The sequence below is a fragment of the Panthera onca genome, chromosome A1 (genome assembly GCF_046562875.1).
Source record: "Panthera onca isolate mPanOnc1 chromosome A1, mPanOnc1 haplotype 2, whole genome shotgun sequence".
NCBI classification, from domain to species: domain Eukaryota; kingdom Metazoa; phylum Chordata; class Mammalia; order Carnivora; family Felidae; genus Panthera; species Panthera onca.
In genome coordinates this window covers 31,375,098-31,389,356 of record NC_138339.1, presented here as the reverse complement: position 1 = coordinate 31,389,356, position 14,259 = coordinate 31,375,098, and the positions used below count along the sequence as shown (strand labels likewise).

The following is a 14,259-nucleotide window of genomic DNA, read 5'->3' as shown; positions in this document are numbered from 1 at the left end:
GCCCTCCAGATAGGTCCTTTTGGACAGAATCCTCAAGATGACCCACATCAGAAATTCAGTGCGTTTCACAGCTATAAACCATACCCCTGACCTTTGCTAGTGTTTTCCAAGTGAGTGCCCTGGTCAAAGGATTAACCACATGAATATAACTACTCCTGCATAAAGCTCAGAATAGCTGCCTTAAGTAGACTTTTTTGCACTGAGATTTTCATATATACAGGGGAGCATGATAATAGTATAGTGGTAATAGTAGCAGTAATAATAATGATGGTGTTCTCTAATGGTATGGTCTAATCAAAACCTTGTATTACTGTTACAAAATAAATATGGAACCTAGGGAAAAACATAAAAACAAAGTTTTTAGAGGCTCTAAGTAGAGAGAGAAGGTAGTAACTCACCAAATTCAAGTTGTCTAAAATGGTTTTGAATGAAAAATATCTCCCTGTGCCCTTATTCTGTCATTTCTGAAGGTAATATCTGTCAACAGTTTGTGTGCATTCAGAGATGTTCTGTACATTTATAAGTACATATTCTTTATTGAAAAAAAACAAATGAATGGTGCCTGGGTGATTCAGCTGGTTAAGTTTCTGACTCTTGGTTTCAGTTTAGGTCACGATCTCACGGTTTTGTGGGTTTGAGCCCTATGTCAGGCTTTGCACTGACAGTGCGGAGCCTGCTTGGGCTTCTTCCTACCTACCTACCTTTCTCTCTCTCTCTCTCTCTCTCTCTCTCTCTCTCTCTCTCTCTCTGCCGTTCCCCTACTTGCACTGTCTCTGTCTCAAAATAAATAAATAAACCTTAAAATTGTTAAATTAAAAATACAAATGAATGCTATTTACAAGTATAGATAAAGCTATTTAAGTTTTCCCTTAGCAGTATATCTGCCATCTTTTCAGAGCTACACATGTAAATCGAGCTCATTTTTTTTTTTTAATGTTTATTTATATTTGAGAGAGAGAGAGAAAGAGGGAGACAGAATCTGAAGCAGGCTCCAGGCTTCGAGCCATCAGCACAGAGCTCAACCCAGGGCTTGAACTCACGAGCCATGAGATCATGACCTGAGCTGAAGTTAGACACTTAACCACCTGAGCCATCCAGGCGCCCCTAGCTCATTCTTTTTAATGGCTCCATAGTGCTTTCTGTGAATGCACCTTGATAACCACTCCTGTATTGACATTGTTTCCAATGTTTTTTGTTTTGTAAACAGTGTTTGTTGGATATTTTTGCATATATCTTTGCATACTTGTACAAGTATTATCTATAGGATACACTTTTTTTTATTAATTTATTTTGAGTGAGAGTACACGTGCGTGGGGGGGGAGGACGAAGGGGGGTGGAGAGAGAGAATTCCAAGTAGTCTCCACGGTATCAGCACAGAGCCCTCCTACACAGGGTTCAGTCTCATGAACCGTGAGATCATGACGTGAGCCACCGAGGTGCCCCTTTAAGATACATTTCTGAAAGTATAGTTGTTGAGTCAAAAGTATGTGAATTAAAATTTGTGATACATACTGCCAAATTGCCTTCCAGAGAGGTCCTACCCATTCCTTCTAACCAGTTTAAAGTGATCTCTTGAAATAAAGATGCAAGTGACTGACTCTCAGTTTAAAGAAGTTAACTAGAAGTTTTCCAAGTTTTAGTTGGAAAAATTTATACATTTGACTTGATTTAAATCAGTGGGGAAAGGGATATGTTTTACCAAAAGGCCCTAAATTAATGGTTTAATTTCCCTTTTTAAATTTCTAGTGAATACCTTCAGGGTTTAATATTAAGAGGCTAGTTTTTTGTTTATTCATATTTAATGGGGAAAGTAATTTAAATAAGATAAAAAACAAAATTATTAACTTATATGGATTCTAAAATATTCATTGCAGATGGGGATAAAAGTATAAGCAGAGGGCACCTGGGTGGCTCAGTCAGTTAAGCATCCAACTCTTGATTTCAGCTCAGGTCATGATCTCAGCATCGTGAGATTGAGCCCCATTTGGGCTCTGAGCTGCCAGTATGGAGGCTGGTTGGGATCCTCTCGCTCCATCTCTCTCCCTTCCCCTGCTTACTCACTCACTCTCTCTGTCTCTCAAAATAAATAGACTGAAAAAAAAAAAAGTATAAGCAGAAAGCTTTGGGGTATGGTAGAACATTTGCATTCGTAATACTTGGTTTTACCCTTTTTAAAATTTCTTAAATTTCCTGAACAGGTGTTCATTTTTCTCATATTTATGCTTCCAAGATTTGCTAGGTACCTAACATATTATGAATGTAGTGAATGTTGTTATGATACTATATACAACTAAAACAATATCTTCTAGGAATATAATTCAAAATATGTTGACTTGATTGAAGAACAACTTAATGAAGCACTTACTACTTACCGAAAGCCAGTTGATGGTGATAACTATGTTCGTCGAAGTAACCAAAGGTACAGACTACTTCATGGAATAATTTATTGCTGGTCCTCAAAAAAAAAAAAAAAAAAAAAAAAAAATTAAAGCCAATTTGTAATAACTCTCCATTGTTTAAAGTGTTCTGAGTACTTGGAAATTTTACTTCCTGCACTGACATAAAAAGATCTTACAGCATGGCATTGATGGCTGAAAAATTCCAGTGTCACTCTTAATATGCTGAATACCTTACTGATCTAATTCGTATACCCTTCATGCTCTTACCCTAGTCTGTTAGTTTGAGGCCAGCTAAACTTAATTTTCTAGAGAAATCCTCATGCTCCTCCACCTTCATATTTTTTTGTATGCTGAGAAATTATATCTTTATCTAGTGCTTTAGTAGTAGTACTAATAAAGTATTAGTACTTTAAAGTAGTGCTTGGTTAAAGTATCTAGTACTTTATTAGTAGTTCTTGTTTTAATTAGCATATTGTAAGTGAGCCGATAGGCATATCAATATTCTTTGTTATACTAGATTACAGCGTCCTCATGTCTACCTGCCTGTACACCTGTATGGACAACTGGTACACCACAAAACAGGCTGTCATTTGTTGGAAGTACAGGTAAAAACATAATTTAATCATTTGAAATAGCTACAGTGGTAGGAAAAAATCGTAATATTGCTGAAGTAGTGTCTTTGCAAAAACTTTTCAAAAGCCTTAAAGTTAGTGGCATAATTGCTTTAAAAGCCATCTGTCTTATAACTGATGTAAGCATTCTGTGTTTGTAATCCTTAGACATATTACTGCCTTGCATGCCTTTCCTTTCCCGGAGGTAGGTGTTACCTTTTGCATAGCTAATTGGTTACATAGAGTAAGTAACCCATTGAAAGTCTGAGTTTCGTCCTTTACAGTTGGGGAAGTTTCTCTCTTCAGCAAAAACATACTGAAAAAGTGAATTTTGTCATTCTTGTTGGGAAGTTAAACTGAGCCTGATACAGATTTAGTTATCTTTGGTGAGCAGCAGACTGGAAGTATCAGTTCCTGTCTGTACTTCCCTGTTCCCCTGTACTTCATGAAATGTAACCGGATTAGTCAAGCAGTTATTCTTTCATGCTTAGCGCACCAAATTTATGGCTGTGAATATGTCTTGCTACTAGGTGTTTTCAATAAATGTAACCTTTTACTTATTTTAGAAATAGATATATAAGTATTTGCCTGTGTGTCTTCTGAACAATAGTAATCTAGCAGTTTATGTTCATTTTTGTATTTGTGTTCATCTCAGGAGCAAAAGTTTTGCATAAATATACTCTGTAGTGTCCTATTTTTATATTAAGTCTATGAAGACTTCTGGGGCACATATCTTTATATTAGTGTTTTTAATTTAGAATATGAACTCAGAGCCCCTGTACTAATGCTGCTTAAGAAATTTTGCATAAAATTATTTTAGAATTTTAAATACACAAAAGTTACTAAATACAAACCTTAAATGATAGGTTTTAAGATGCAGTAAGAAAATACATTAAAAACATATTGTTACTCCTATGTTTTTTTCTTTCTTTCTCCAGAATATTATTACTGAACTCTGTCATAATGTTCGTACGCCAGATTTGGATAAGTGGGAAGAAATTAAAAAACTGAAAGCATCTCTTTGGGCCTTGGTTTGTAATAAACACTTCTATAAGATCTTCATCATTTTAAGATATTTCTAATTTTCCCATTAATAATAATAAAAAAATCATTTGATTTGGAACTTGTTCTCAGATTAATGTTCTAAAACCCAGATTGTTTCTGCCCATTTTAAATATTTTTAGGCTGGAAGATAGATGATTAAACTATTAGTTTTAGTTTTTTTGCTGAGATAAATGGAACACTGATTTCTGAAGTTCCTTATTTGAGGTTTTTTTTCACATTTTTTCTCCAAGATGGGGTTAATTTTTGTTTTTAGTAGCTTTCCAAATTTCTTGAAAGAGTTACTCTTCTAAATCGATTTGATATAAGTGACTTCTTTTCTTTCAGGGAAATATTGGCTCGTCAAATTGGGGTCTCAATTTGCTACAGGAAGAAAATGTGATTCCAGATATACTAAAACTTGCAAAGCAGTGTGAGGTTCTTTCAGTCAGAGGGTATGTTATTTCACTCATAAATCTTTCTATTGTATATATATGTTATTGTTAACAAATGGCTGTGAGGGAAGACTATTTTATGATTTAGCCCATTAGAACTGTTAATTTACTGAAAGTCTTAATGATATAAGGTAAAAACAAAAAAAGTGTGGGGGAGGCACCTGGCTGGCTCAGTCAGTAGAGCATGTGACTTTTGGTCTCAGGGTGATGAGTTTGAGCCCCACATCGGGAGTAGAGTTTACTTTAAAACAAAAAAAAGGGGCACCTGGGTGGCTCAGTTGGTTAAGCGGCCGACTTCGGCTCAGGTCATGATCTCGCGGTCCGTGAGTTCGAGCCCCGCGTCAGGCTCTGTGCTGACAGCTCAGAGCCTGGAGCCCGTTTCAGATTCTGTGTCTCCCTCTCTCTGACCCTCCCCCATTCATGCTCTGTCTCTCTCTGTCTCAAAAATAAACGTTAAAATAAATAAATAAAAAAATAAACAAACAAACAAACAAAAGATTTTGGGATGCCTGGGCTGCTCAGTTAAGCGTCTGACTTTGGCTCAGGTCATGATCTCGTGGTTCATGAGTTTGAGCCCCACGTCAGGCTCACTCCACACCCCACCCCCCCACCTCTTCCCTACGTGCACTCTCTTTCAAAATAAATAAATAAATAAACTTAAAAAAATTTTTTAAATAAAAAAAGATTTTTAAATGTACTAACTTAAACATCTTAAAGAGCTCCTCCTTGCTTAATGTTATAATTCCGTTTTTATTATTATTATGTTGAAGTTTAGTAACTGGCAAATAAACAGTGACAGTGTAGCATATGTTCAAATATTGCAGTAGTTCAATAGCCCAAATGTTCTAGATTGATCCCAGAAAAGCTAGAATATGTCATTTTTTCCTAAGATTACATTACGTTCTTTCAAATTACTTCACTGAAATTACGATCTATATTAGAAAGGTTTTAGGGGGCTCCTGGGTGGCTCAGTTGGTTGAGCATCTGACTTCGGCTCAGGTCATGATCTCACGGTTGGTGGGTTCTAGCTCCATGTCAGGCTCTGTGCTGACAGCTCAGAGCCTGGAGGCTGCTTATGATCGTGTGTCTCCCTCTCTCTCTGCTCCTCCCCCGCTCATGCTCACACTCTCTCTGTCTCTCTCTCAAAAATAAATAAACATTAAAAAAAAAAAAGAAAGGTTTTCATGTCATTTACTGCTTCTAAGTTACTCCTAACTCCTCTAAATACATTTTTTCCACAATTTTTAATGACTTAAAAAAAATTCAAATGTACATATAGCAAACTAATATTTTTTGGTTGCTTTAAGAAATCTCAGTTTGGAAATATAAACAGTTCATTACTACATCTTTTACATACAGGACCTGTGTATACGTGCTTGGCCTCATAGCCAAAACCAAACAAGGCTGTGATATTCTGAAATGTCACAACTGGGATTCTGTAAGGCACAGTCGCAAACATCTGTGGCCGGTGGTTCCAGATGATGTAGAACAACTCTGTAATGAACTCTCATCTATCCCGAGCACTCTGAGTTTGAACTCTGAGTCAACCAGCTCTAGACATAATAGTGAAAGCGAATCTGCACCATCAAGTGAGTATTGTTGACAAGCTTACATGAAGGTAGCTAAAATTAACATTTGCATCTGTAATGTCACAATTTAAATGTATTTGTTATATTCCTGATTTACTTTTTTCTAAGATAATGTGGCACTAATGGGGTCTTGGAGAATATATTCTCTTCTCACAACAGAGAGGATAGCCAGCAGCCTACATTGTTCTCTCTCTTTGCCTTCTAAATAGCTTTTGGAAAATCCTACTTACAGAGTTAAAGAAATAAGCTGTGTGCCAAAAGAACCATTCTCGTTTTTGCTTATTCTAAAATCTAACAAGTAAATTATTTATTCACTTACCTTCTTTGTTTACATGCTTTGTTCACTCATTTTTCAGATCTAGAGATTATTGAACCAGCATGTATCTGTTAAGAGATATTATATTCACATGTTCATTTTTGAGAGAGGAAATATATTTTAAACTAAATAGTGAAATTATTAAAAGATAGAGTGTCAAAATCAAAGAAAAAACAGTATGTGGTTTTAATCCCTGTGCTAAATGCTGTTAGGCATACAAAATTTAAGACGTTCTTTTTAAGAAAATAATGCAACATTTGTCAAACCGCGGTTCACCAGGTCTTAAGATTCTATGAATTATAAGACGCACCAGTATTTTAGTATACCACTAAAAAAAAAAGAAAAAAAAAATGCTGCCTTTTAAGCTAGGACATACCACTGATTGCAAGATGCAGTCTGATTTTAGAGGTATTAAGTGTGAAAAATGTGCATCTTAGAATCAACAAAATATGGAAATATAATATGCAAATTTATTTAGGGTTTCTTTTTGCTTTCTTTCAAAATATATTTGAAGTAGTTTATAATTACTCAACAAAAAGTTAAAAATAAAAATAGGATAAAATGTCATAGATGTCATTAGACACCCAGATTGAGTCTTTTACTAGAATTAGACACTGAATTTAAATGAGTCCCTTAGCGCCTAAAAGAAAACAGTAAACCTAATTGGTTTAAACATGAATTTAAAATGCTGTGACTTAGGGGTGCCTGGGTGGCTCAGTCAAATTAAGTGTCCCGATTTCAGCTAAGGTCATGCGTGATCTCACGGTTTGTGGGTTTAAGCCCCGCGTCAGGCTCTGTGCTGACAGCTCAGAGCCTGGAGCCTGCTCCGGATTCTGTGTCTCCCTCTCTCTCTGCCCTTCCCCTGCTCATGCTCTGTCTCTGTCTCTCAAAAATAAACAAACATTAAAAAAAAATTTTTTTTTTAAGTACTGTGACTTAAATAAAAAAATAAAATGCTGTGACTTGGTTCCTTGGAAGTATATTTTAAGACTAGGAATTCATTTCTATTGTAATTTGAAGAATAAACTAACAGGAATCTATACCAACTGAGTGAACGTCCACGGTCAAATCTTCTTTTTTATTTTTTAATGTTTATTTATTTTGAGAGAGAGAGAGAGAGAGTGCGTGCGCGCAAGCAGGGAAGGGCAGAGAGAGAGGAAGAGAGAGAATCCCAAGCAGGCTCTGTGCTGTCAGTGCAGAGCCCGACATGGGGCTCCATCCCACAAACTGTGAGATCATGACCTGAGCCAAACTCAAACGCTTAACCGACTGAGCCACCCAGGGGCCCCTCCTTCTTTTCTCTTAATTTTATCCTGAATATTTGGAGATTTTAGAAATTCACTGCCATTAAAACAAACAATCGGCAGTAACTGGGTGGCTCAGTAGGTTAAATGTCTGACTCTTTAGGCTCAGGTCATGATCTCATAGGTTCATGAGATTGAGCCCTGTGTTGGGCTCTGCACAGTCAGCTCAGCCTGCTTGGGGTTGTCTCTCTCCCTGTCTCTCTGCCCCTCCAGTGCTTGTGTGTGCATGCATGTGCACACTGTCTCTCTCTTTTTCCCCCTCTCCCCCTCTCTGTCTCTCAAATAAATAAACATTAAAAAAATAAACAGCCAAACAAGAACACACTTCATGTAAACTGTGCCATAATGAATCCTGTAATTTTTCTTTGGAAATAACCGAAGATCCTCATAATGACATAATTTCACATCTCACTCAAGTTCAGACACTTGGTCTCAAGAAGTTCTTATGTGGCTTCTCAGCAGTTTAACCCTTTATTTTTGACATCTTTTCCCCAGATGACTGTTAAACAAAAAATTCTGGAAATACATCACTAACAGCTGCTATGATCTTGTTTGTTGTTTTTTCTGTGCTTTTATTGACAATCCTTTGATCATAGGTATGTTCATAATGGAGGATGACCGGTTTGGCAGCAGCTCTACTAGTACATTTTTTCTTGACATCAGTGAAGACACAGAGCCAGCATTTTATGATCGGCCTGGACCTATAAAGGATAAAAATTCCTTCCCTTTCTTTGCTTCTAGTAAACTTGTGAAGAATCGTATCTTAAATTCGCTTACTTTGCCTAATAAAAAACATCGTAGTAGCAGTGATCCAAAAGGAGGGAAACTGTCATCTGAAAATAAGACAAACAACAGGCGGATCAGAACACTTACGGAGCCCAGTGTCGACTTTAACCATAGTGATGATTTCACACCCATGTCCACAGTACAGAAAACATTGCAATTAGAAACTTCATTCGTTGGGAATAAGCACATTGAAGACGCTGGTAGTACTCCAAGCATTGGAGAGAATGACTTAAAGTTCACCAAGAGTCTTGGTACAGAGAATCACAGAGAAAACACAAGCCGAGAGAGATTAGTTGTAGAAAGTTCAACAAGCTCACATATGAAGATACGTAGCCAAAGCTTTAATACAGACACTACAACAAGTGGAATAAGTTCAATGAGCTCCAGTCCTTCACGAGAGACCGTAGGTGTGGATGCTACGACTGTGGACACAGACTGTGGAAGTATGAGTACTGTGGTAAGTACTAAAACTGTTAAGACAAGCCACTATCTGACGCCACAGTCTAACCATCTATCTCTCTCCAAATCAAACTCAGTGTCCCTGGTGCCTCCAGGTTCTTCTCATACGCTTCCTAGAAGAGCACAGTCCCTTAAAGCACCCTCTATTGCTACAATTAAAAGTCTAGCAGATTGTAACTTTAGTTACACAAGTTCTAGAGACGCCTTTGGCTACGCTACACTGAAAAGATTACAGCAGCAAAGAATGCATCCATCCTTATCTCACTCTGAAGCTTTGGCATCTCCAGCAAAAGATGTGCTATTTACTGATACCATCACCATGAAGGCCAACAGCTTTGAATCCAGGTTAACACCAAGCAGGTGAGCAGATATGCACTTAAAAATGAACAATAACGGTTGCATTTTAACAGGCTTAAATGGAAAGCATTAGCCAGGTTTTACATCTACATCAGCCTCAGAACCGACCTATTAGAATTGTTTACTATGGTAGGCTGTAAGCTCCTAGTTACCCGATATGATTTGAAATGGATTCTTGCAGCTGCGAGGGGGGAAAAGAAATTCTATTAGGCCCTGAAAATAAACATACATGCTTTTCAAGGACACACAAGTCACAAGCTTTTTTTTATTTCTCGCTTCTGCAAGGATCGATTTTAAAAAGAAGCATGTCGGGGGAATCAGGAGCTTAAGACCTACAATAACAAACAACCTTTTCAGGTAGGTCAATTTAAGGCTCCAGAAGTTGACCTTACTATTATTTTTTTAAGTAACGACAGATTTCAGTGAAATTCTTTTCATTTTGTCTTAAGTAGCTGTGATTATTTGGTAGGAACCTAATGAACATTAAATGAATTCCTTGGCTCTGAGGATTCAGCAGTAGTAGTTTGCCTACACTCAAGAACATGTAGGGAGTTTCTGTGCCATATCTAAAGATTAGATCAAGTTGATCAAAATAAACAACTTTGATTTTACCTTTAAAAGATAGGCAATGTTAAATTTGACTGTTGGCAAAGATTTTTGTACCCATTCTTTGTTGTTGGGCCAGTTACTTCGAAAAACTTTCTTAGTTTTCGGTTATTAATTTACATTCATTTAAATGGATTAGTATTTGTCAAGTGCTGAGAATAGTGCCTGACACCTATCATCATCATCATCATGGGTAGTTACTTCCTTACGTAACCCATTTGGCTCTTATACAGCCAAATTCTTCAGAACATTAAGATATTATTAAGCAGTTTTGTTTCAGTGATGCCAATGCATTTAGTAGAAGGGGTTCCTTTGCAGCAGTAATAAATTGTATTTCATTTGATAGAATTTTATAAATTATGCAGTAATGTCTCATCTACCAGGAACTCACCTGGCTTTAGCAACCTCATCAATCAGAACAAACACAGGAAAATCTCTTAATAGCTTACTAGTCTAAATCTATGCAGTGAGGTTCATGAATTTTATTCAAAAGAGATAAGGTACCTCTGACCCAAATTCAGAGTGTGTTGATACTTATTCTAACAAGCAGGGATATCAGGTTTTCAGGCCTATGGAAGCAAAAATGAAAAGCTTCTGACTGGTAGAACACTCTTAACAGGAAAGGACAATTGATAAAATTGATAGCAAAGGAGGAAACTTTTATATTACAATAAAGTATTTGAAAACTCAAAGACCAGCACAGCAAGCAGGGGCAGTAAACATAGCACAACAAAGTAAGCAGTAAGAGTTGCACCATCTCACAGCTCAGTGCAGTAACCGAAGCACCATTAACTCTGAAGCATCCTGTTCATTATGTGTCATTGAAGCAGGCATTTCTATCCGAATTGTTGAAAGCACAGATTAGAAAGTTGTACTGCTTAAATATTCATAAGAATAGACCAGAAAAAGACAGCTACCCCAGATCATTTATTTCCTAACCAGTCTGGATTCTTAGAATCTTATTTCCTGTATTCTCTATTAGACCAGGAGAAGGTGGTTTGGGAATTTTACTCCTGGAGTAAAATGTGAAGTTATTGGTGTTATAAAGGATGATTAGGTGTTTTAATTTCTTGGGAGGGAAATAAGTAAAAACAAGAAAAAAACAGGAGAGCCAGGAACAGCTTGTGCGAAGGCATGACAGCATAACGAAACTTCACGTTCATCAAATCTTTCATTTGTTCTTCAAATTGTATTGAGTACTTGCTATGTACCAGGTTCCATGGGGGTAAAATTGTGTTCCTACCCCTTTCCTTTATTGAGTTCGTTCAGAGAAAATGAAAATGATGGAAGGTAACTACAAGTTTACTTTAAAATAACAGTTTGGAAGCCAGGCTGAGAAGGATTATTATTCTTTGTTTTTTGTTTTTTGTTTTTTTTTCTCATAAAATTAAAAAAGCAGGCTTGTAGATACCTGTGATATAATGGATGGCATGAATCCAACAGTCTTAAAAAATCATATCTCACTGAGATGTCTCCTTGGGACATGATACAACAAACACTCGATTAGGAATCCTTAATCCTAAATTCTAATCCTGGCACTGAGTGAATGAGCTTGAACAAGGAACAAGGTTTCATAAATTATGCTATAATGTCTCATCTGCCTAGAATTCAGCAGCTTTGCAAACTTCCTCAATCCAGAACGAAACCAGGCAGACTTCAGTTGCTCACTGTTGTGAATCTATGTAGTAAAGTTCATGAATTTTGGAATATCTAGGCCTCAGTTGCCTTATCTAATGGAATTTGGACTAGATCAGTGGCTTTAAGCTTTTCAAATGTTGCGTTTTAGGTAGAGAAACTCTTTCTTCACAAAAGCATTTCTATGGAAACCCAATATGGATAATAGATTAAAATGGATCTACTTAGTTGAGATAGGGATTGGGAGGGCAAGTGATCCAATAATTCCTTCCTTTATCTGCAGTACTCCTTTAAGAGTTTTATGGAGTACGAGAGGTTTAACAGAATACAATTTAAAAACCGCTGACCTATGTTATGAAATTTGTCAGTTTCAACTATGAGTGGTTTTTAAGCGGACATTAGAAATTAGTGGTTTTTATTATGATAATCTTAATAGCTACTATTTATGAAGGATTTATTTTGTATGCATTATAAAATAATTTTTCTAAATATCAGGTTACATTATTAAATTTTAAATGACTTGGGTTTCTGAATGCCAGTGTACATTAACTCTGGAGCCTTGTGTAGTGCCTTGTATAAACAAAGCAGGCCCCTACTAAATATTTTGGCATGGATGTTGCATGAATAAGAAATCTGTATGAGAAAGATGCATGATATTAGGGAAATATCAGCATACCGTATTTATTATGGCATCACTAGTAAGGCGTGCTTTGAGGAAGTATCAGTGCTTCAAATAAGACTATCTTGTAATGTTTACAAATGATAACATTATTGCTGTTTTGTGTCTGTCTTCTGTGTTACATAAATCTTGTTGCCACACAATAAGTGTTTATTCTTATTTTTCATAAAAATAATGTTAAATGGAGTTAATAGACATGCCCTTAGTTAACTTATAGCAAAGTTTGTAGTTTGAAAGGATTGTGAAGATAACCCTTGGATCATACCTGTGACTTCTAAGATTTGTTTTGTTTTGTTTTGTTTTGCTTCTAGATATTGAAAGTTCTAATTGCCCACCTTGACACTTTTACCTGGGAGGCCATAGCAGTTGTTTTTCCTAACGGTCTCATTACTGATGATCTTTTGTATGTCATTTTGTAACAGCTAAATAATTTCAAGTGTTTTTATGCTCTTAATAAACGATGGCACTGTTTAGTACTTGACTAGCTACTTATCTTTTATGAAGTTACAAAAATAAATTATAATTTCATATAAATTGTATCTGATTAATATTACAAATCAAGAAACTAATGCAAGTGGATTTTTGTTTTACGGTTTTGTAGGTTCATGAAAGCTTTAAGTTATGCGTCATTAGATAAAGAAGACTTACTGAGTCCTATTAATCAAAATACCCTGCAGCGATCCTCGTCAGTGAGATCCATGGTGTCCAGTGCAACATACGGTAGTTCAGATGACTATATTGGTCTTGCTCTTCCAGTAGACATCAATGACATATTCCAGGTATCATAAGTCCTCTTGTTTTCTTACTAGTTGGTTTCCTATTATTTCATACCCTGTGACTCCTTACTAGAAATTGTATCTTCGAGCAAATACTGTTTTAGGGGAAGATCATTTTTTAAGGCAGTTTTGTTTAAAGACGTTTCATGATGGAAACTGTTTCACCTTTCTCTACTATTCTGTACTTTTTAATTCAGTATTTTCAAGTCCCGGAACATGATCCTTCCTTCTCTTCCCAAACCAAATCAGCATCTTGTTTTATTTCTTTATCGGTATATTCTCTATAGAAGTTTAGTGAAACTTTAACTGCTTTTTAGTCACATTTGACTTACCCTTGTGTGTTTTTTCACATGTAACATTGTGGACGTTTCACAGTACATTCCTTGGTTTTTTTAAACCTGTGTATCCTGTATAAGGCTGCCGCATGTGCCCAGTATATAAGGTGGCCCTGATCCCAGCAGATACTCACAAATATCTCCATGGTAGATGGTACTGAAGAAGACGCATTTGCTCAGGAGTCTAAAGACATTTTAGATAAATTCTAAAATAATCATTCAATATTTATTGAAATTACCAAGAATAAATAAGGACTTTAAGAATTTTATTTTGTCAGATGTTGGTAATTTAAGCTTCTTTAGTGAACTTTTTGTGGTAGGTTCATGTGCTATAGTAATTCTATTTAAGATTGCATTTAATTTAATTTTGCTAATATTCATAAAGTGAACTTCTTCATAATTTATCTATTTTAGGTAAAGGATATTCCCTATTTTCAGACAAAAAACATACCTCCACATGATGATCGAGGTGCCAGGGTGTTTGCCCATGATGCAGGAGGTAATGCATGGTTTAAGTTCTTTTGAGACTCCTCTTTATATTAAAAAGAAAATTGTTTTTAAAACAAAATTGATATAAAGAAAAATATTTTTAGTAGGATGACATTAAAAATTCAGATATACTTACTTTTGGGTCAGCTTAAAAATTATACCAAAATAATTGCGTTAATTTAAAATTAAACCACAGTATGTTTTTATTTTTATGAGGGGCTTAAAGTGTTCTTCCAACTAAGCCTCTCAAGAAGACAAAAATTGGATCAGTTGATTTAAAAATTATGCGTGAAAAACTTGCAACACTAATTCTTTCAAAAGGTCTAAGAAACAGGTTTGGGGAAAAGAGATGAAAATATATTTTACGTGATCTCTGTTTGTTTTGAACTGTAAGATTTTAATGAATGTATGCATATCAGCCA

At 36.0% G+C, this 14,259-nt stretch overlaps 1 protein-coding gene across 9 annotated transcripts in view; it reads left to right on the top strand.

Moving 5' to 3' along the window:
* Positions 1 to 14,259, top strand: part of RICTOR (RPTOR independent companion of MTOR complex 2) — a 122,834-nt gene that overhangs the window by 95,110 nt on the left and 13,465 nt on the right. For 7 of the 9 annotated variants that reach the window (XM_060637617.3, XM_060637615.3, XM_060637619.3 and 4 more), the window contains 9 exons: positions 2,310 to 2,419; positions 2,917 to 3,004; positions 3,949 to 4,041; positions 4,400 to 4,506; positions 5,866 to 6,095; positions 8,312 to 9,320; positions 9,603 to 9,674; positions 12,839 to 13,016; positions 13,763 to 13,847. In XM_060637617.3, coding sequence (XP_060493600.1) covers positions 2,310 to 2,419; positions 2,917 to 3,004; positions 3,949 to 4,041; positions 4,400 to 4,506; positions 5,866 to 6,095; positions 8,312 to 9,320; positions 9,603 to 9,674; positions 12,839 to 13,016; positions 13,763 to 13,847 — 1,972 coding nt within the window. The remainder of the gene's footprint in view (positions 1 to 2,309; positions 2,420 to 2,916; positions 3,005 to 3,948; positions 4,042 to 4,399; positions 4,507 to 5,865; positions 6,096 to 8,311; positions 9,321 to 9,602; positions 9,675 to 12,838; positions 13,017 to 13,762; positions 13,848 to 14,259) is intronic. The other 2 variants (XM_060637622.3, XM_060637616.3) reach the window with 1 other exon arrangement.